Raw genomic sequence first — 22,863 nt, 5'->3', positions numbered from 1 at the left:
GTAGCTTATTTCTGTCTCCCAGTATGGAAGAAGATAACAGCCTATTCCCTGAAAATGAGCTTTTGGACAGCGTTCCCCTTTTGGAAGATGGTAATAAAGATTCTTTCACAAATAATTCAAGTTTTAGCAACACGAAAACAAATTACATGCTTCATGCATTCCCTTTAATTTTCTTTATTTCAGAGAGACTTATATCTCTTAAATTCACATTTTATCTCAAAGACAGACCTTATATGTTATCATCTTTAGTTGAAAGAAAAATTATGGTTGAGAATCTCAAAAGTGGCAGACCAGAGTCTAATTTCCAGCATCACTATTGAGAAATCTGATGCCATTTTTATCCCAATCCTTTGAATGCAACCTATTTTTGTTTTCTTTTTGTGGAAGCTTTTAGATTAAAAAAAAAAACTCTGATGATCTAAAATTTTTCTGAGACGTGCCTTGATTTGGTTCTCATGCTGGGCCCAAGGCCGTTCCAATGTGGAAACAGCTCCCTTCTAGTTCTGTGTGCGGTCAGCTGCCCTTGTCCGGGCCGCCTTCTAGCACTGCCCAGCCTCTGTCCCCTCACTGCTCTCTTGGTGAGTGTTGATTTGTGTCTTTTCAGTCATTTTAACTGAAATTGAATGAAGGAGTGAAGATAAACCCAACAGTTTGACTTGCTCTGTTTTGCTGGAATCCTGCAGAGGTTTTCTAGATGATGGCCCTCAAGCTGCTTTGTGTGAGAGCTCCTGCAGAACCAGAGGGCTTTGGTTCATATCTGTTTGCCTTTCAATATTAGTATCTGTTTATTCGTTTAAAGCAGCAGTAGTGAAGCTATTAGAGGAGACAGAGTGATTTAATAGGATGGCTGGATTTTCTACCTATGTTAGTCTGTTGTGGTATCACACATTCATATCTTCTGGAAAACTGCTGTACACTCATGAGGAGAGAAACAAATAATGTGTTAGTATGTTATGAAAGTAGTTTTGACCTTGCAGGCCCCTGACTCAGGGGTCCCTTGACTAAGTGTTAAGAACCACCACTCTAAAACCCTATTCCTATCACTGCCCATCCTAAAACTTTACACTTGAATGTTTAATCTATATATATTTTTTAAACTCTTGCTTTGACTTGTAGAGAGAGATGAATTAGAGGATCCAGGGTTTGAGGCTGCCTCTCTCCCACAGGAAGCTGAGAATGGTGCTCATCCCAAGTCTTCCTGGTAACCCACTAGGGCGGGCAGCTTCATTCCCCTCCAGCTCCTGGGGTGCACCCAGAGCTCTCACCCAAGGTCTGAGCTCTGCACACTCTGGATGGTGTGCATGGCAGCTCGTGTCTTATTTTTTTTTTTTTAAAGTTTGGTGAAACAAAAAAATATTGATGCTAATAAAACAAAGAAGATAGCTGTGGAGGACAGAGCTCAGACATTTCACCTGAGGAAGACCTTGAGCTGTCTGGATAAGATGCATGAAGAGAAAGATCTTTTCATTCAGAAAACGAGGTAAGCACAGTGTGAGGGCCCAGGCTATCTGTGACTCATCAGGAGGCAGGAGTGGTCCTGCACCTGTCTCCCCAAGACCCTTCAAAGACTGTCCTGCCAGTTCTCTGTGGGGGAAAAGCTCAGTGACCCTCCCGGTAGCTGATGCCTGGGGTTTTCGGCCCCTTCCAAACAGTGTGGATGCCACCCAAACACCAGCACTCAGAGTCACTCTGTGTCACATCGGGGAAGTGACTTCTTGCCTTTGTGTGTATTTGTACTTTAGGTGTGAGCTTAAGGGTTTTTGCTGAATTACTTGAAAGCATATTGTAGATGTGATGCTTTACTCCCAAATATTTCAGTGTCATCCTTCTATGTAACCTCCATACCACTCCTTCCCCCAGGAAAGCAAGCATGTCCCTCACCCCCAGGCCAGCACCTCCCCCTACCACACCCCGTGTCTCCAGAGGGCTGGGGAGCTCTGGACAGGGCTTTACTATGCTGTTGCTTGGGCAGAGTTGTCCTACAAGAGCTCATGCTGAAACCAGGGTTCCATGCAGGCCCATGCCCCGCAAGGGTGGCCCCAGACCTCCTGGTGCATGTTCCAGGTCACTGTGGTGGGCTCTGCCCTAACTTGCCCCCTACCCCCTCACTGGTCCCCTTCACACTGGTGCTCAACTCTGGGATTTCTGCAGATCCACAGTATCCTCAGCTTCTAAGTACACACCACTGTTGGGAGGAAACCACACAGCTGGTCCCTGTAGCAGGGATTTCAGAGAAAGGGTGGATAGCACCCTGCTCATGTCCCTTGATTTTGCTGTGGAGACCCGGGTGTGGGCGAGTAGAGAGCTAGGGGCCTGACTCTGCCCACTAGGTCCCTCTGTCCCTTGGGGGGCTGGACTTTCAGGGAACCATTATCTAGATTCTCACTTCCATGATCCAGAGAGGAGCTGTATGCCTGTCGCCAGAGAATGGAACTTCTCCACACACAGCAGGCGAACTTGGCAGCCGAGATTGCCACAGAGAGTGCAGCCAACAATGTGTAGGTAGCCCTCTACCTGGGACAGAGCAAGCCATTAGGTGGGTGGTGCCCACACATAGCCAGGGCAGTGCCACGGGCTTGCTCACTCCCCAGGGGTATCAGGCCCCTTCTGTACGTGGGTGGGGCAGGGGCAGGCAGCACACAGAGCACAGAACAGCCCCACTGTCAGGTGGCCACAGCTCTAGCAGGACCACATGGCCAAGTGGCTATGAGGGAGGCCAAAAAGGCTGGCCCAGCAGGCTGGGAAGAACATCTAGGACTGCTTTAGCCCCTAGCAGCAGGGTGAGGGGGGCAGGAGGGCAGACCCAGGAGCCACTTAGTGGATGCTGGAAAGGCCCGGCTCTGCGCAGCCTTCGGGGAACACACGGCCTGGCCAACCTCCACTAAGCCCTGAAAAGGGTTCCATAGGATATAGGTATGAGCTCCTGGTGCAGCTATTCTCATAGACCAGCCACCTGCCTGCTTCTCCACCCCCACCCAACATGCCACCTGGGCCCTGCCTGCTCAGCAGAAGTGGGCACATGAAAAGCCCTCCCTGTTTCAAAGGTCTCCCTACTGAGAGTGGGAAGGCCAGGGCAGGTGGCTGTGGGGCCCCATCTCAAGCTGAAGCCTGACCCACCTGCCCTGCCCATTCACTGTGCTGCAGGGCAGCCATCGGCCGTCTCCAGGCAGCATCCAGACGTCTGTGCACAGAGCTGGAGAATGAAAGAGACTTGCAGGCAAAGATCTTGGCCATGCTGGCAGAGAATGAGTGAGTCAGGGCAGCAGGAGGTACTGGGTATGGGCGAGGGGGCAAGAAAGTGAGACTCTGTCTCAAAGAACTCAGGTAAATCAGTAAGAAAAAAATCAAACAACCTCGTGAAAAAGATGAGCTTCCTATGCAGAGTGGCCCTGCCCCCTGTGGCTCTGAACCCTGTTCTTTGTCCCTTTCCCTATGGCGTCAGCAGCACTGATGCTGCTCATCCAATTAATTACTGCCCTGATGGTCCCAGGGTGATTTCCAGTCGTGTCATTTCTCCGTCTTTGCTTCCTGCCACAAGAAGCTTTCTCTTCTCCATGTTTCTTTCTTTGTTTATTTATTAGTGTACAGTCTAGTTTCTGTTCACATCGTGGGTTATAACCTGTCATCATTGGCTCTGGTGATCCAAGCTGTCCTGTGGGCTGGCTCCTGGCCCTGTGTGCATGTCCCTGTCACCCTTGAGCACCTCTGCTACACAAGCTATCCCTGGCTCCCTTAATTCCCCGCCCTGACCCTAGATGTGCCAGTATTGGTGGTGCCCACAGTTCATGGCTCCCCTAAGGCAGGCCACTAACCTCTAGACAGCTCCCTCCAAACCCCTAACCCACAGCTAAGTGGCTAGCTGCTGCCTGAGAGTGTCTACAGGTGTGTCCCTCTGCTGTCTCCACTCTAAAGGTGTGACAGGCTGGACACACACTCCTGAAATTCTGTTCCCTGCGGTTCTGCAGGCCTTCCCGTGGGGGCCCGCATTGCCGTGGGAGTCCATTTCAGCTGGGCTCACATGTCAGCAAGTCGGGGAAGCTCCCAGGGAGGCCTGAGATTCCCACAGCAGAAGTGTGGCTGCCTGTCCTTCAGGCCCTGCACCAGGGCCCAATGTGAGCTGGTCTGACAGCCAGTGGAGAACATTGGGGCCTGAATCTGTGGCTTGGTGATTTAGACCCATTCCTTGTTCACCCACCCCTCTGTTCGAGTCAGTGAGCGTCTGCTGTGTGCCACTCTCTCTTCTGAGCACTCAGATCTATCAGTGAGGCGAGCAAAGACCCTGCCTAGCTGAGCCTCGAGGGCATGGTCACACAACCGGTCTGCTTCCACACTCAAACCTGCTGGCTCAACACAGTCCTGTAGCCTAGGGGCCAGAACCTGACCTGGGCCCCTCAAGCCACAGGTGAGGTGTGGCACGTCTGCATTCCTTCTGGAGGCCAGGGCTTCTTCCAGCTGTGGGGACCTCTTGGCCCCTCCCCGTCTTCAAGGCCTGCTGCCCACATAGACCAGCCACGCTCCCCTCAGAGCCCACGTCACTGAGCTCACCAAAGTGCTTGGGCAGGACCCAGGAAGTCTCACCAAGGGAGGTGCCTAAGGCATGGTGGAACCTTTCCAGTGTGTGGTCTCCCCAGATACTCAGATTCATCCTCCTGAATGATACCAGGGAATGTCTGGCCCCACTGTCTGCTGTATAGGTCTCTCCTGAGTCCAGGCTCCCCAAGCCAACTGGAGCCACTCCAGTGTGTGGGTGAGCTGGCCAGCACATAGTGTCAGCACATGGGGCCAGGCTCAGGCCTCTCAGCTCAGACTTTGTGGACCCTGAGCTTGCTGGCAGCTAGGAGAGGGGGAAAGTGGTGTGAGCCTTCAGACCGCTCAGGGCCAAGCCTTTTCCACCACCAATAGATTGGGGTTCAAGGTACATAGACCTATCCAAATCTACTCAAAAGAGCTCACTCCTGCCCTAGAGTTCTGCTGTTTTCCTCTGGTCTCTGAAACGGCCTGGGTGTTGGTGTCCTTCCCATGCACTCGTGATGGTGTGAAGAGGTGAGGGCTCTGCCCTTGTGGGCAGGATCAGTGCTCTATATAGGGCCACCGGCAGCAAGGTCATCCCTTTCCAACCTTCTGTCCCCCCTCTACAAGGACACCAAGAAGGCACCATCCACAAGGAGCAGCCTTCACCAGACATGGAATCTGTTGGGACCTTGATCCGGAACTTCCCAGCCTCCAGAACTATGAGAATTAAATTTCTATTGTTTAGAAATGACCCTGTGTCTGGCATTTTGCTATAGCAGCAGGAACAGACTGAGACAGAGTCCTGCCTTCACACAAGGGACCCTGCAAGCTGTTGAATCACATCGTCATTTAGCCACTCTAGGCATCACAGAACAGAGAGGAGCAACCGCCTGACAGATGTCACTGAGAGTGTCTGGATGGATGGAAGCACACACCCCAAGACTAGAGGGTCTCTGGACAAACAGAGATGGCCCCACACGTGGGCAGGCCCTGGGTCAGACTGGCTCAAGAGTAGATGGAAACACTGCGTGTGAGGGACATCAGCAGACACTGCCAATCACGGAAGGTCCAGGTAACCACAGGCACCACAGAAGAGTCAGTTACCTAAAACCATCCAAGACTGACTCAGGAAAAGATGGAAACACTGTGTGTCAGGGACATCAGTGAACACTGCCAGTTACGGAAGATCTAGGTGACCACAGGCGTCACAAGAGAGTCAGTCATCTGAAATCACCCCAACAGAGAATGTAGTGTATAGTATGCCAGGTTTTTAAATCTTATGATTCACTCTCCTTATGAGAAGGAGACATGGACCCTACTTTTATGCAAATAGAAATTTATTACACCTGCAGAGGTCGTTGACTTAGGAGGCAAGCGACCTCAAATGACAGATCAAATGGGTCTTTATACCCTATTTCTGCATCACAGCAAGCAGGCAGAGGTACAGAAGCTGAATCATTGCGGTTAGCCTTGGGGGGTGAATTGTGTAGAACAAGGGTGGGCAGGGATGTGTCAAGCCTCTCCTCTCTATGCACCTTCGTATCTCAAGTTTCTCCTCTAAGTTCTTCCCCCTCCCTACGCACTCCCTTAGCTTGAGGCCTCTTCTCAGAGTCTCCTTACCCTTGAGGGGGCTGGGACTAATGGATTCAAAAAAATTTCTTTTTAAGGGTAGGGAGCTTGGTTATCATAAAATAAGGTGGCATAAGCTTAATGCCAAAACCAGGACAGGTTTGGCATGGTGGCTCATACCTATCATCCTAATATCTGGGAGGTTAAGGCAGATGGATTGTCTGATCTCAGGAGTTCGAGACCAGCCTGAGCAAGAATGAGAACCCATCTCTACTGAAGATAAGAAAAACTAGTCAGGTGCCATGATGCCTATAGTCCTGGCTATTTGGGAGGTTGAAGCAAGAGGATCACTTAAACCCAGGAGTTTGAGGTTGCTATGAGCTGGCCCCATGACACTCTATCCAGGAAGACAGAGTGTCTCCAAAAAAACCCCAAAAAACAACCAAGAGGACAATATAAGACAGGAAAAGTAGAACCCAATCTCAGGAAATAAGTAGAAAAGTCCTATATAAAATGTAAAAATCAAAACCAGTCAGGCATAGTGGCACCTGTAGTCCAGCTACTCAGGAGGTTGGGGCTGCTATAAGCTGTGACAATACCAATGCCTTCCAGCCTGGGCGACAAGGCCTGCCTCACAGATGAAGTAGAAACACAGCCACGTGCGAGACACTCACGCAGAAACACAGGCTGGTACCCAGCTGGGGTTATTGCTCTGGGAACCCAAAACAGGCTCACCATGAGCCACTGAAACATAGGGGCCACACAGCATCTCCGTGCCAGGAGGACTGAGGAGGGCCAGGGTGCAGCAGCCACTGCCAGGGATTGCATGGGGCAGAGAGGTCAAAATCAGTTCCATGGTTTATGGTTTATTACAAAAAACTTTAGTGAATAGGAATCAAGGGACAGTCTTGGCTGACTGAGTGTGCTTACTGCAGACCACGGCACACACTATGCCAAGACCCGGGGGGCGCGGTGTACATGCAGGCCACCAGGATCCCACATACCCTCACGGTCAAGGCAGAGTCGGGCAGGTCTCTAGTCACCAGGAAAGGGGCAGATGCAGCTGGGATGGAGCTGCCTGTCACCATGCTGCTGAGCCCCTCCCCAACCACGTGTGTACACTGAGGGGTGGTCTTGGGTTGGTTAATTAGCAGCAGTGACCTCACGTAGCAGAAGCCAGTCCCGCCATTTCTTCCTGAATGCCTGCCTCAGGTGAGGCAGGGCCCACATGGCCAGCTGGCCCGGTGCTTGGGCACAGGAATAGGTAGCATAGGCCCTGTCCCAGCCTGGACTGGTGATTTCCCTAAGGGTGGCAGCAGCCAAGCTGGGTCTGCCTCTGGGCAGCTTTGGCCAAGGGGCAGCATGCAGGAAGGAACAATCTGTCAATGGTGTACACTGTCCACTTGGAGTGCTTGTCTGAGTTCGGTGCCCGGACCCTCCCCGGGCCTCAAGATGAACATGCATCCCCTGTTGCCACCATAAACCAGAGGCCTCTTGTTTTTCAAGGAAGGCCATGTGGCACATCAAGCTCGAGCAGGGGCAGCTGGAGGACTTCAGGAAGTCAGATGAAGAGCAGGTGCAGGCCGCCAGGCAGCGCCTGCAGGAGCATGCAGCGCGGCAGCTCAACTGGGAGAAGGAGGCCGTGGGGAGGGTGGACAGGACCCAGCTGCTGCGGGTGCGGTAAGCCCAGGAGGGCCAGCTCCAGCCAGCCATCCTGCCCACAGCTTTCTCTGGGGCCTTTCTCAAGTTCCCCTCATGCTCCCCTCTCCAGCCAGTCTGTGACCCGGGCTTTACACCCTCCCCAGCTGCCCTCTGGGCTCTAGGTGTCCAGCTCCAGTCCCCCCATATCCTGGGCAGCCCTTGCATGTTCCCCAGGCTACAGGCCAGCCCCCCACCCCCACCCATCTGAGAGCATCTCCCCTCTAGCACCTAGCTCCTTCCCGTCTCTCCCTGCGGCTCCCAGGCCAGGAGCTAGGTCCTCTCCACCCCACATCACCCCTCATTGCCAGCTTTCTCCAGTGCTTCCTGGGTCCAGAGGGGTCCTGGCCCCAGCTGTGGACACTGAGGGCTCTGGTCCCAGCTTCTGTCCCAGGCGGGATCAAGCCTGGCCTTTGGTGGCTTTGGCTTGATGTCTGAGCTGCCCCCAGTGCCTGGTCTGGCCATGCCCTTCACACCTGGCCCCCAAGGGAACCAGCAGGGACAGACCCTGAGGGCAGCAGCCTTGGGGATGGGTGAGGCTGGCTCTGTCCTCACTGACCCACCTCATGGCAGGAGGTCCCTGCACATGCAGAAGGAGCATGGACTCAGGCACCAGAAGTTGGTGGAAGACGCCCAGAAGAATCACAAGATCGCCGTGGCATTCCTGAAGGCCTCCCTGGGAAGGTAGCTTTTCTCTCTGGATAATCTCCCTTCCTGCCAGGGCCCTTGAGGAGAAACCCTAGAATGTAGGTCCTTTGCTTTTGTTTTGAAATTCTCCAATTTTGGCTTGGTGCCTGTGGCTCAAGTGGCTAAGGCGTCAGCCACATACACCTAAGGTGGCAGGTTCGAATCCAGCCCCAGCCTGCCAAACAACAATGACGGCTGCAACCAAAAAATAGCCAGGTGTTGTGGCAGGCGCCTATGGTCCCAGCTATTTGGGAGGCTAAGGCAGGAGCCCAGGAGTTGGAGGTTGCTGTGAGCTGTGATGCCACAGCACTCTACCCAAGGGGACAGCTTGAGGCTCTGTCTCAAAAAAAAAAAAAAAGAAAGAGAAATTCCCCTATTTTGTCATTATTGTTACATTGTCAAAACCCAAGTAATGACTCGGCACCTGTGGCTCACTTAAGTGGCTAAGGCGCCAGTCACATACACTTGAGCTGGTGGGTTCAAATTCAGCCCGGGCCTGTCGAACAACAATGATGGCTGCAACCAAAAAATAGACGGACATTGTGGCAGGCACCTGTATTCCCAGCTACTTGGGAGGGAGAGGCAGGAAAATCGCTTGAGCCCAGGAGTTGGAGGTTGCTATGAGCTGTGATGTGACAGCACTCAACCCAGGGCAACAGCTTGAGGCTCTGTCTCAAAAAAAAACGAAACCAAGTAATCTGTATTTTAGTCCTGGGTTGCTATTTATTTTCAGAAGAGGATATGAGTTGTGGCATTTCCAGCAGCATGCCCGTGTAGTTGGGCCTTTATGGTACTTTTCCCTTTTACCTTTTGAACTATCATCTTGCAGTTCCCCGGGCGGAAATGCCAATGCCCAAGGCTCCTGTAGTTTCACCATCACCTCTCAGCCCCTGGCTGTTCCTGGTTAAAAATGTTCCCTCCTCCAGAGTTCGACAGCGAGAGGAGGAGGAGGAGGCAGAGGCCCAAGAACACCTGAGGAGGCGCATGGAAGCCGTGCTGGCGCTGAAGAACAGCATCACCGCCAACCGGGTAGACACGGGCGGCCTGGCCCTTTCCTGGCTCCCTTGAGGCTTCCTGAGCATCTGCAGGGATTTCTTGCCCATGGGCCCTGTTCTTGTGGGAAGAACAGGGACATGCTACTGAGGGACAGGGGAGCAGGACACCAGGGAGCCGCAAGGAGGGCTAGGGTTGGGCATTTGGCCTGGGAAAGTGGAGAGAAGAGTTGGGCAGAGGCTGGAGCCCGCAAGCATAGAAGGCCACTGGGCCTGTGGGAGCTCAGTGGGGAGGGATGTATAGGTTGGTGGAGCTGCCCCAGGAGATGTGACCTGCATGTAGAGAGGGACCAGACACCTGAAAACCACCTCCCACGGGGTCCCCAGGTGTCAGCACTGACTTGGTAGCACCTGTCTGAAGGAAAGTCGTGTGCTCCCTGTGCGCACACAGTGTGCTGATACCATCACCTCTGCTTTCTATTTCCAAGGAAACACTGCGTAAGTTCCAAGCATGGAGCCGGGCCAAGGGGCAGCTGGCAGAGCAGAGGGCCCAGGTGGAGAAGGAAGTGGTTCTGGCCCAGGGTGGGAATGCCTTCAGGCACCTTCTCCATCAGCGCCGGCATCAGGAGCTGGAGGCCCAGACGAGGTGAGGGGGCAGCAGGTATTGGAGAGTTGGGGGACTCGCCCAGCCAGTCTCAGGGTGGGCCAGGAGCTCAGGAGAACCACAGGGCTACAGCCCCTGGAAGCTGCCAAGGATCGAGCCGGGAACTAAGCCTGAGGAGCATCTGAACCGTACCAAGTTTCCCCCAGGGAGCCTGAGAATGTCTTCAAGCTGCACCCTATGCTGCCTGGAGTCTTGGTCTGCAGCTCTGGGTGGTCGCAGAAAGTAGCCAGGACAGGGCTGCGGCTTTCCAGAGGCCAAGATGCCTGTACCAGACCCCCATTTCTGTCCATTTCTTGCCTCTCAAGGCCAAGGTTTGTAACAACCACTTCTGGCTCTCCTAGCCGTGTACCTGATGTGCCACCAACTTCCACATCACTATCCTCTGCCTTCTCCTGAGGAGGGGCCTGCTCGCCCCCACCCTGACCTGACCTCTGGCTAAGGGCAGCCTTCTCCCCCCAAGTCATAACCAGAGCTCTGGGCTGCCTGTTTGCAGCCCTCAGTGGGAGTCCTGGGACAGCTCCACCCACCTACACATTCCTCAGCCCAGCCAAGCCTGGCTCAGAGGAGGTACCCAGCAAGGGTCAGCTCTGCTGCTGTTGTGGTTTGTGCCCCAGCTGTCAGCCAAGGAATGTGAGCACAAAGTAGCCCATAGGGCCCAGGCCTACTGTGAGACGGTGCTGCCAGGCAGGGTGGGGCCTACATCTGGGATCCCCATCCTCCTGGGCACTCCGTCTGCCCCACCTGGGGCCACCCCAGAACCAGGATGTCCCCACCCAAGTGCATGCCACCCCTGCCTGGCTGAAGGCATTTCTGCACAGGGCCTTTGAGGAGCAGCAGAAGCTCCGGAGGCAGGAGATCGTCAGCCGCATCTTGAAGGAGCAGGCCGAGGAAGAAAGCCACAAGAAGCAGCGTTCCCCCAGCACCGCTGCAGCCCTCCAGACCCTGAGGGACAAGACCTGGTGCTACATCTCTGATATCTTCGAGGGGAAGGCCATAGCCCCAGCTGCCTCTTTCCTCCAGGTGAGCAGAGCTGCCTCCCGTGTGGAACCCCCCTACCTAGACTACAGCCATGAAGGGCCTCGGGCGCCCTTGGAGCCACACCTACCCACAGAGAAGTGCCACTGGGCTCTCTGTGCCCAGGGGCAGCAGGCCACAAAGCTCGGGGTCTCCACACGCAGGTGCCCACAGCCTTGCCCTGGGCTCCCACCAGCACCAGGTCACCCTAAGCTGCCTCCTCGGACATTGGGAGGCCTCGTGCCTGTCCCTAGACATAGGGCTGAGCCACCACCCCGATGTGAAGTCTTCCTATTTCATGTAAAGAATCTGATTCACATTTATTAATTTTATGAGGCATAATAATCTCTAATAGTATAAGAAACCAAAAATATGCAATATTGCTGTAGAGTTAAAGAATCTTCCAATTGTGACAGCAGCCAGCTTAACAAGCTGATTCCAGCAATGGTGAGTTTCTGTGCTTCTCTTTTTCTTCCCCAATTAGTATGAGGGCACATCCAGTTGGTTTACACTGTTTGCATTTGTCAAGTCCAAGTTGTAGCTATGTCCCACACTGGGAGGTATGCCCTGCACCCACACCTGTTCCCGCTGGGAAGGAGCCTGCCAACCCCCATCCCCTTTTGTATTGAGTTTCTCTCTCCTGTGAGTGTGTTGTTAATCTCTAAGTTTCCACTTGGTATCAGGTGTTGCCTATTGTCCAGTCCTATGAATGGGATGTGAGTGCAAAGCAGCCCATGGGGCCCAGGCCTACTTAAGACGGTGCTGCCAGGCAGGGTGGGGCCCACATCTGGGATCCCCATCCTACTGGGTTCTCCGTTTGCCCCACATGGTGCCACCCCAGAATCAGGATGTCCCTGCCCAAGTGCATGCCGGCCCTGCCTAACTGAAGGCATCGCTGCACAGGGCCTTCAAGGAGCCCCAGAAGCTTGGGAGGCAGGAGATCAGGACTTAGGAAGATCCTCCAGATCCAGCCAAGTTGTGACAAAGGATATAAAATCTATTGTTTCATTATAGCTGAAAAGCATTCCATGGACCATGGGTCCTCAAACTTTTTAAACAGGGGGCCAGTTCACTGTCCCTCAGATCATTGGAGGGCCAGTCTACGGGCCCCAGAACGAGTCAGCTGCTAAGCAGGACAGGCAGCGGCAGCAAAAACACCTGGCTGGCTGGATAAATGTCCTGCGGGCCGTAGTTTGAGGACCCCTGGTCTGAACACACACCAGGATTTTTTTTTTTTTTTTTTTTTTTTTTTGAGACAGAGCCTCAAGCTGTCCCCCTGGGTAGAGTGCCATGGCATCACGCTCACAGCAACCTCCATCTCCTGGGCTCAAGCGAGTCTCCTGCCTCCGCCTCCCAAGTAGCTGGGACCACAGGCGCCCGCCACAACGCCCGGCTATTTTTTGGTTGCAGCCGTCATTGTTGTTTGGCGGGTCCGGGCTGGGGACTCGAACCCGCCGCCTTAGGTGTACGTGGCTGGCGCCTTAGCCGGTTGAGCTATAGGCGCCGAGCCGCACACCAGGATTTTTAATCCATTCTTGTGTTGAAGGACATTTGGGTTGTTTCCACATCTTTGCAGTTATGAATCGGCCTGCTATAAACATTCCAGTGCAAATGTCCTTATGGTAAAATGACTTTTTCTTTTAAATTTCAGATTAATGTGAGTACAAATTAATTAGGTTACATTGTTTGCATTTGTTATGTAAGTCCAGGTTGTAGTTGAGCCCCTCACATACCAGGCATCATTTACCCCTAAATTGTCCCTATTAGGTGACACCAAACTTCCTCCTTCCTCCCCCCCCTTGAATTTAATTGCGTTTTTCTCCCCTGTATAAAGTCTCCAACTTTTTTGGGGGGGGGGCAGAGTCTCATTTTGTCACCCCTGGGTAGAGTGCCTTGGAGTCACACAGCTCACAGCAATCTCCGGCTCCTGGGCTTAGGCGATTCTCCTGCCTCAGTCTCCCGAACAGCTAGGACTACAGGTGCTTGCCACAACACCCGGCTATCTTTTGGTTGCAGTTCAGCCAGGGCCAGGTTTGAACCCGCCATCCTTGGTATATGGGGCCGATGCCCTACCCACTTATCCACAGGCACTGCCCAAGTCTCCATCTTTTTATAGCTGGAGAGTACTTCATGGTGTACATACACCACAGTGTATTAACCCATTTGTGGGTTAATGGGCCCTCGGGTTGGACTTTTTCTTTTGGAAGATACCTAGTAATGGGATTGTAGGATCAAATGGAAGATCTACTTTCAGTTCTTTGAGGACTGTCCATACTTCTTTCCACAGATGCTGCACTAGTTTACAGTCCCACCAACATGGCAAGTGTTTCCCTCTCTCCATACCTGAGCCAGTATCCATTCCCACTGGGGTTAGGTGATATCTCAGGTGGTTTTGATTGACATTTTTTCACAAGTTTGCTGGCCATTTGTCTTCATGAGAAAAGATTCTGTTCATGTCTCTTGCCCAGATTTTGATGGGGTTGTTCTTTTTTTTTTTTTTTTTTTTTTTTTTTTTTTTTGTAGACTCTGGTTATTACGCTTTATTGGATTCATGGCATGGGAATCTCTTCTGTTCTGAAGGTTGACTCTTTGTTGTGCAGAGACTTAACTGGATCAGGCTCCATTTATTTTTGTTGTTGCTGCAATTGCCTTTGGGGTCTTTTTCATAAATTCTTTCCTGAGACCAATATTGTTAGGAATTTTTCCCAGACTTTCTTTTAGATGTTTTTATAGATTTCTGTCTTAGGTTTAAATCTTTTATATCCATCGTGAGTTAACTTTTGTAAGTGGTGAGAGGTGTGGGTCCAGGTTCAGTCTTGCATGTGGTTATCCGATTCTCCCAGCACCATTTATTAAATAGAGATTCTTCCCCAGTATATGCTTTTATTTGCTTATTAATGTCGCCCTGAAGAGGGCAGATTTCCTCTCACCCCCATTCATTCATTCAAACCAATGGCCTGCTCTGTGTCACCTGCCAGTGTCGGTGACTGCCCTCAGCTGAGGGGATTTATTTCTAGTTTTTCTTTCCCTAAGAGTGTGGGGTAGGGACAGTGGCTCCCTCCTGAGCCTCTGCCCTTCTGTGCTGCAAAACTTGAAGGTTGAGGTCACTGTCTCTTTTGGCTGTCTGGGCTGGGCCTCTGCGTGCCCTGCCCTGCCCTGCATCACATAGGATCCTTTCCTGCTTCCCAGGACCCCTGTGCAGGGGCAGGGCCTCTACCCCCACCTACTCCCTGCTTCAGCCCTTCTTGCACCCTCTCCAAAGGTGCCTTCCCTGCCCACTCCATGCCCGTCTCCATGTCCCACCTGTCTCCCTCGGGCACCTCCCAGCGTGCAGCACATTCCTGTCTCCACCCCACCTTCTGGTCTGTCCTTGCCACCCACCCAGCTCACTACAATGCCCGCTTTCTCTGCAGGCCTAGCACAGAGGGCCCAGAGCCAGGTGGGCCAACAAGGCCCCAGCCCATAATGGTTCTAGGGAAACCATCGCAGTGTTCTGGGATTAGCACAGGGCTTTCCCAGGCAGGAGTAGTGAGCATGGAGGGTCAGAGGCCAGGATGCCCACTCATAAACTAGAGTATTTTCCGATGAGAGGGATGTTGTGTACTCTTCTTAGCATTGTAGAAAAATATTTAATAATGTCTAAAATATTTCTGTTTTATGTGGAAAAGGTCAGAAAACAGTGTAAGAACAACTGGAATGGCTCAGCACCCATAGCTCAGTGAGTAGGGCACCAGCCCATGCATTGAAGCTGGCGGGTTCAAACCCTGCCCAGGTGTGCTAAACGACAATGACAACTGCAACCAAAAAATAGTTGGGGCTCCACGCCTGTAGCTCAAGTGGCTAAGGAGCCGGCCACATACACCTAAGGTGGTGGGTTCGAATCCATCCCAGGCCTACCAAACAACAATGATGGCTGCAACCAAAAAATAGCCAGGTGTTGTGGCAGGCGCCTGTGGTCCCAGCTACTTGGGAGGCAGAGGCAGGAGACTCGCTTGAGCCCAGGAGTTGGAGGTTGCTGTGAGCTGTGATGCTGCAGCACTCTACCCAGGGGAATAGCTTGAGGCTCTGTCTCAAAAAATAGTCGGGCATTATGGCGGACACCTGTAGTCCCAGCTGCTTGGGAGGCAGGGGCAAGAGAATCACTTAAGCCCAGCAGTTGGAGGTTGCTGTGAGCTGTGATGCCACAGCACTCTACTGAGGGTGACATAGTGAAACTGACTCAAATAAAATAAAGAAAGAACAACTGAAACACAGTATCGAGGGCCCGTGGGGCTGGGCCAGTTTTTCTCCTCTCCTGCTCCTCTGCACATGCCCTGCCCTCTGGGATGAAGGTGTCTGAGCCACATCTCTCTCCCTGCCTGCAGGAGGAGGATGACGATGAGGGGCTGTACGGCGATGTCTCTCAGTTAGGGCAGGCCATCTCCTGCGAGTCGGTTCAGGCGGAACCTGCGACGATCCCTGAAGAGGAGGAAACTTTAGCTGAGCCAGAGATTTCTGGGCTCTGGAACGAGGACCATAAGCCGTACCAGGTGCCAGCCTCTACCCTCTGAGCGCCCTCCTAACCCAATACCCCTAGCTGGGTCACTGGGGGTATTGTGCTAGGAGGTGCCCACAGGCACTGCAGATCCTGACCTTCCTCCAGTCACCACTGTGAGCACCATGCCCCAGCCTCCACCCACAGAGACGAGAGGGCCCACGTGTGCACCATGACCCCAAACTTCCCCATGTGTTTGTGGTCACCATGGGTGGCTGCAAAGGACAGAGGATGATTCTGAATTAGTCTTATTACCAGGGAAATATACTTCTAGAAAAAGTCAAGAGTTCAGTCATGCTTTGATGTCTTTTTAAATAAGCACATGGTGCACCCAGAGAACTGATCTTCCAGGAGCAGCAGGACAGGGCACCAGGGTGGCTGTCCCCCCTGAGGACACCATCTACTCCTCAGTTTCTGTAAAAACCAGTCACCAGTGGTTGTCAGGGAAAGCCACTTGATTCTGCTGGGCCCAGAAAAGAGGAAAGCAGAGCTGGACCCCCAGGTGGCACCACCCCAGGGAGCATGAGGGAGACCCAGGGCCAGAGTCCCCGTGGGCCTCAGTGCCCACCCAGATCAGCACTGCCTTTGGTGAGGGCCATGCTGCTCCCTATGCCAGTGGGCAGGCGCCTCTTCTTCAATAAGGCTGTGTTTGTGCTGGCACTGCTGTTTGGGAAAACTGCTTCCCAGAAAACTTTCTCCAAACTTTCTCTTATCCTGATTTAACAATCTAGAAATTCCCTCCTCTGCCACTATTTCCCAAAACTCTGCCTGAAATCTGGATGTTTCTGCTTTTCTTTACATTTTTTCCTCTTTTTCTAAAGTGAAGACCCCCTGTCTTACCAATGGACAGGAGATTAAGTCCAGCTGTTCTAAGTAACCTGTGGGTCGCAGCCCCCAGCACCAAGGGCACCCATTTTTGGTTGTGGACCTTGTCAACCATCTCTGCTGCTCAGCTGCTGTGAGCAACCCCCAGCAGGGAGACCCACACAGCTGGGCTTGCCTTGGATTGCATGGGCCTGCCCTTGTGACCCTCAGGTGCTGAAGGAGGGTGCAGACAGAAAGCCCGTGGGCGGGACAAAGATGGACAAAGACATCCTGGCCCGCACCATGGACCGGCTGCGGAGCAGCTTGATCCACAGGCAGGTGGCCTCTGGGCGTGAGTTCAAAGGCCGCCCCTTCAACAGCAAGCCAGAGATCATTCACTTCAAGGTGAGCCCGCCCCTCGCAGCCATCCTCCCCCTGCTGCCTTTAGTTTTAACCTTGGGAAGCACAGAGGTTTCTTCAGGAATGGACGGAGGTGCTGTCCTCCTGCCAGGCGGAGGATGGTGTGAGAGGGCTTCACCTCCGCGGAGAAGTCAGGCGCCAGCCCAGGGAGGGCATCTCAGAAACAAGAGGGCCCATGGCCCTCAGAAAACCATGTTCCTCTTAGGCAGCAGGGAGCCCTGGGCTTTCCGGGAAGGGGCTGTGGTGGGCAGTCCCTGGCCAACGATGAGCAGATTCTGACTTCCTCTAATGTGACCCTAGCAGGAGCAGAGTGGGGACCAGTGAGGCGAAGTTCAGTGCTCACTGATTGCGTTTGACAGACTTTGCAGGAGGGAGTGGTCTTGGGGGGCCTGTGGTCCTCCTGGTGCCTCCTGGTGGTCGGGCACCAGTCCTGGAACCTGTATGGTCAGAGCCTTCACTGCTCACACCAACCCTCCGGGCCTAGCACAGCCCATACTGCCAACAGCTAACAGGCACCCCAAACCCCAAGCCCTTCTCTGTTCTCCCCTCCTCCGTCTCCCCGGGACCTTGACTAGTTGCAGTGGCACCAAGCTGTGGCCAGAAGGAAGCTGCAGCTCCTGTCTTACCGGCTCTGGAGCTGTGGCTTCTGCCCTTTCTAGGACTTTGATGTCGGCAAAGTGTACAAGAAAAAGATCACGCTGATAAACGCCACCTACACCATCAACTACTGCAAGCTGGTGGGCGTGGAGGAACACCTGCGGGACTTCATCCACACCCAGTAGGTGGCTGCAGGCGCCACCTCCTGCCGGGGCTGTGGGGGGTCTGGACCCGTGCCCCTGGGGACAACATCTCCTGCCAGTGTGTTATGGGGGATCTGGACATACACCCTGGGGACACCATCTCCTGTTGAGACTGTGGGGGGGAGTTGGAGGGTCTGGTTACCCATGTCCCTGGGGATACCACCTCCTGCTGGGGCTGTGGGGGGTCTAGACACATGTCCTGGGGTGTCACCTCTTGCCAGGGCTGTGGGGGGGTGGTGGTGTTCTGGGCACACCCACTCAGACCGTGTTTTCGTGAAGACAGCATCACAGTGGTTCCTGGCTCCTCTGTCTGCTCGTGTTGCTGTCATCCCAGCACGGCCCAAGTGTCCCTTGGTGAATGGCTGGGACTTCTGTGTGGCCACATAGGTTCCTTCTTGTTGTATTGTTCTGAGGCTGACCACCCTGGCAGGTCTCTCCTAGCAGTCGTGTGCCTCTCGGTTGTAAGATTCGCCTTCCACCGAACTTTTAAATTCTCCAACCCAGTGTTTCCCTTCTCTCCTTTGGAGGCTGCACCTGCACGTGCTGCTCTGTGTTGTCTATCATCCCCCTTCTGGTCCCCTCTAATGTGGCTTCTCTAGTTTATTTTCTCCCCTTGCTTTTCTCATGATGAACTGCTTTTGAGATTTAGGAGTGTTGCTCTCTTCTGCTCCTCAGCATCTTGCCTTCCATCTAAGAAAGTTGTTTCCTCTTCTCCTTCCTTCTTAATTTCTGCCAGGTACTGTGGACAGGCATGTAGCTCCAGGATGGCTCTTAGATTCTCAGTCCCAGAACGCCCACTTCATCTGTGCTGTGATAAGCAGTCTCTAAGGACCCTCACTCCCCCTACTGCCACCAGGGCGCCCCCCCTGAGGCTGCCACCTCGGGGCCTGTGCCCTGAGACCGCCTCTTCCTGACTGGCTGGGCCTCTGCTTGGTACATTCCCATTCAGGATGCACTGTTCTCTTTGGGGAGCTGATTTTAGATCAGCTCTAAGGTCTTTTCCCCCTTCTCTCTTCCCTGTAGTTTCTCCAGATCCTGAAAGCATTACTGGAAACTGGTGGACATTTTCCCCTTATAATTAATTTACAGCCCAAGGGCTCTGCCCTTAACCACACTGATGGTGAGGTATCTGTGATGCACCCATTTTTCTCATTGGCCTGTGTAGTTTCTGGAGGGTGTAAGCAGAGGACTGGATTAAGTGGTTTCTGGTATCTCAGCTACTCTGAAGCATTCCGACCCACACCAGGATTAGTACTTTTTATTGACAGTTATTTTCTCCCAGACGCTGAGACATGACGCCTCTGTCTTCTGGGCATTCAGCCCAGCTGGTGCACTCTGTGGCTTTCTGTCTGCCGCGCTGAGCTCTGGTCCTCAGCCGCCTTCTGCAGCTGTACCACTGTATGACTGGGGTAGGGAGACTTTTCTTAGAATTCATTTCTTGAGTCTGAAGACTCATGTATTTGAACAATTTTGGAAATTTCTTAGCCCTTCACATAGCCCCTCTCCCATTCTGGTGGCTATGCCCCCTGTCCTTCCTATGTGAGACCTCTCTACTTTCCCCCATGTCCAGACCCCTCTTTCACATTTCCTCTCTCTCATGTTGGACCACATCCTAGGTGTCACCCCGTCCACCACCATCTCTGAAGCTGTGTCTAATCAGCCGCTGGAACTGCTCACGAAGTTTCTCATTAAGATGCTCAATTTCTCATTTCTAAAAATTCCAAGTTCTTTTTCAGATGAGCTGGCATTTCTTGACAGTGTTTTTTCTTTTCTTATGTCTATAATTCTCTATTTGCGTCTTCAGCCATGAGAGTGATATGTCTTTTAAAGTCTCCAAGCAATACTCTGTCATCTGATATTCTGGGAGGTTGACCTCTCTGCCATGTTGCTTGTGCAAGTTACAAGTTTCAGATCTTGGGTTCTGATCCTCGCTCTGTGCCAGCTCCATACCTGGGGACTCTGGGTGGTTGACATCAAAAGGTTTCCCTCAGAGGCTAAGAAGTTTTGGACTTGCTCTGCCTTATGCCAGACGGACATTGCCAGCCAGGGACAGATTTTCCTGTTAAATTTTCATCTCACTTCTAGTGGGCACATTTAGATAGAGGCAGCCTTGTGAAAACGGGGATCCTAAGCAGAGGCAGACTCACTCCCCTTGGCTTCCCTGTGTGGCTGGGACTGTTTTCTGGTTCCTTCTCTGAAATAGGGCTCCACTCCCCTGACCCCCTATCTTCATAGCACTCAGTCCCAGCTCCCCTCCTGGGTCTCATCCATGGCCCCACCCCAAATTGGTATTAAAACTCTAGACCCTTGTTCTAGGCCTGGCACGTGTCCCCAGGGCACTATGGCTACTCCTAGCCCCATAATGCCCCATTTCCCCTGGAGCTGGAGAGGACCTTGCCTCACACACTCACAGACACTGAAACCTTTCTCCAATATCCCCTCCCCACTGGGTACAGGGGTGGACATCAGGGAGCACAGCAGACCCAGGGCTGTCTCTAGAGGCAGGTGGCCAGGCGCATGATGTCCAGGCATGTGGGAGGGACCAGCTCATACCTGCCCTAGCCAGGCTGTACCCCAAGGCACAGTGGATTAACCAGCTGTGTGCTGTGGACCCCTCCCTGTACTGCAGCTTCGACCCCCCAGGCCCTATGTCAGCCGGGATGTCCTGTGAAGTGCTCATCACCTTCAAGCCCATGGTGAGTCACTTGGGAGGTGGGGAATGGGCCTGCAGCACCTGCAGCTTGTGGGGTGGGATGGAGGGAGCACCCACTTGGCCTCTTAGCACTGGCCTCTCAGAGCTCCTGATTTGCTGTTTTATTTCTAAGAACTACTCAACGTATTCAGAAAATGCTAACAGAATCACTGCAGAATCCAGGTCCCTCACTGACGAGTGTGGTTCAATAGCTAAATGGGGTGTGAGAGGATGATCTGGAAGGCCCTATCCATATGTGACCCCTCCTAGGACACATTCTGCTGACTCCTTCCATTGGGTCACCTGAGCTTGGCGGGCAGGAGGCAGGGCACAGGCTATGGTTACACATGGGCTTGCAGACTGGGCAGTAAGGCACTAACAGTGGTTGGGATTATTTTATTTTTAGATAAATAAAGATCTGGAAGGAAATGTCTCATTTATGGCTCAGACCGGCGGATTTTCTGTTCCTCTGAAATGTTCAACAAAGAAATGTTCTGTAAGTTCAGAGACATCTGAGCCACTGTCTCAAAGGGCAACCTGCTGACACCCATGAGCCTCCTGCAATGTGGGTGCAGGTGGTATGGGGGGCCCATGTCTCCACCTCGCCTCTGAGTGGGCCCTTAGGTGGGTGGCAAGTACATGGGCTGCTCTGAGGAAACGGGTGCTCAGGCCAGCATTGGGAGAGTCTGGGCAAACCCCGCTCTATGTGGAGGGTCAGATGAGCCCTTAGCAGCTATCTGAGCAGACTTTAGTCTCTATAGCTCTCTGATGTGCCCCTTGATTATGCTTTTTAATTAACAAAATTTTAAGGCCTAGGCACAGCGGTTCACACCTGTAATCCTAGCACTCTGGGAGGCTGAGGTGGGTGGATCACTTGAGCTCAGGAGTTTGAGACCATACTGAGCAAGAATGATATCTCATCTGTACTGAAAATAGAGAAACTAACCAGGCATGGTGGTGGGCACCTGTAGTCCCAACTACTCAGAAGGCTGAGGCAAGAGGATCACTGGAACCCAGAAGTTTGAAGTTGCTATGACCTATGACACCACAACACTCTACTCAGGGTGATAGAGTGAGACTTTGTCTCAGAAAAAGAAAAAAAAAAGAAAAAAAGAAAAATGTTAAGCATACTGACAAGCAGAATTGTATAAGAATGTCCATGTGCCCCACCTGGATTCAGTAATTGTCAACATCTGCACATTTGCTTCACCCATCTACCTGCTGTTATCACTGCAGAGGAAGGTAGTGATTGTAGCATTCCACTTGTGCCCTCAACCTCAGCATGTACCTCCAAGAAGCAGGGAGCCCACCACAGGGGTGCCCCTTCTGAGCAAGCATCAGCCCTTATGGAGATGTTGCATGATAGCACCTACTGTGTTTCCCCCAAAATAAGACCTACCCAAAAAATAAGTCCTGGCAGGATTTCTATGCATTTGTTAAATATAAGCCCTACCCCGATAATAAGACATAGTGATGGGTCTTATTACCACGCCATGCATTTAAGCACAGAGTGGTAAGGAACACTGGAATACCTTTTATCTGCCATAGCTCCTTTCTCCATGTTATTTGCACTTGCACGGGTGTGCCTATGATAACCGAGGTCGCAGGCATCCTACTGCACACGTGTGAACAGCTAGGGGAAAGGAGTTCACGCATCACTAGCACCAGCCCCACCAACAAGGTCGGCTCCCCCTGTCAGGTTCCAGAAGATGACTTAACTGTATTTGAATGAATGTAGATTGTTGTATTATACTTAATAAAAATAAGATATCCCCTGAAAATAGGCCCTAGTGTGTCTTCACTATGTCAAAAATAACTAGAAGTTAGTGTCTTATTTTTGGGGAAACATGGTAGTACTCAGTGTCTTGGGCATGCAGGTCACTGCAGTCCACATCTTCCCAGCTACAGGTGAGCTGGACGGGCTCAAGGCTGGACTGGGGGCCGATACCAGGGTGTTCTCCCTCTCAGCCTCTGGGGCAGTGTCAGCCCCAGCACAGGCATCTCAGAGGATGAGTGGAGCCCAGGGAGTCAAGGCCACAACATAGCACATTTCAGCCTCTGCTCATTTCACATCTAACGATGCACCAGCCAAAGCCAGTGCCATGGCCAAGCCCTGCCTCGGTGGAGCAGGGAGACCCATTCTGGTGTGCAAGGGGGCAAGGCCAAGGAAAAGGAGGATGGAGGAGGATGTTCTGTGTCCTGAAGCAAGAAAGCCAACAAACTGTCACCTGTCACCCAGTCCAGACTCATGTATCCAACTGTGCCCAAATCACCTTCTACAACAAATTTCCTTATTACGTCATTTCTTTGTTTTTTTCCTAAGAGACAGGAACTCTGGGCAGCACTTGTGGCTCAAGGAGTAGGGCACCGGCCCCATATGCCAGAGGTAGTGGGTTCAAATCCAGCCCCAGGGCTTGGCGCCTGTGGCTCAAGCGGCTAAGGCACCAGCCACATACACCTAAGGTGGCGGGTTCGAA

At 52.6% G+C, this 22,863-nt stretch overlaps 1 protein-coding gene across 1 annotated transcript in view; it reads left to right on the top strand.

The window, feature by feature from the left end:
• The first annotated feature begins 23 nt into the window (after positions 1-23).
• Positions 24-22,863, top strand: part of CFAP74 (cilia and flagella associated protein 74) — a 57,748-nt gene continuing 34,908 nt past the window's right edge. The window contains exons 1-15 of the mRNA XM_012807230.1: positions 24-90; positions 1,117-1,201; positions 1,337-1,480; positions 2,400-2,498; positions 3,145-3,249; positions 7,588-7,761; positions 8,353-8,463; positions 9,393-9,495; positions 9,947-10,104; positions 10,941-11,142; positions 15,507-15,665; positions 16,706-16,879; positions 17,554-17,672; positions 20,324-20,390; positions 20,793-20,882. Coding sequence (XP_012662684.1) covers positions 24-90; positions 1,117-1,201; positions 1,337-1,480; positions 2,400-2,498; positions 3,145-3,249; positions 7,588-7,761; positions 8,353-8,463; positions 9,393-9,495; positions 9,947-10,104; positions 10,941-11,142; positions 15,507-15,665; positions 16,706-16,879; positions 17,554-17,672; positions 20,324-20,390; positions 20,793-20,882 — 1,857 coding nt within the window. The remainder of the gene's footprint in view (positions 91-1,116; positions 1,202-1,336; positions 1,481-2,399; positions 2,499-3,144; positions 3,250-7,587; positions 7,762-8,352; positions 8,464-9,392; positions 9,496-9,946; positions 10,105-10,940; positions 11,143-15,506; positions 15,666-16,705; positions 16,880-17,553; positions 17,673-20,323; positions 20,391-20,792; positions 20,883-22,863) is intronic.

Source organism: Otolemur garnettii, unplaced genomic scaffold (assembly GCF_000181295.1).
Source record: "Otolemur garnettii isolate 467f Iridium unplaced genomic scaffold, OtoGar3 scaffold00067, whole genome shotgun sequence".
Taxonomy (NCBI): Eukaryota; Metazoa; Chordata; class Mammalia; order Primates; family Galagidae; genus Otolemur; species Otolemur garnettii.
This window is presented reverse-complemented; position numbering and strand designations above follow the sequence as displayed.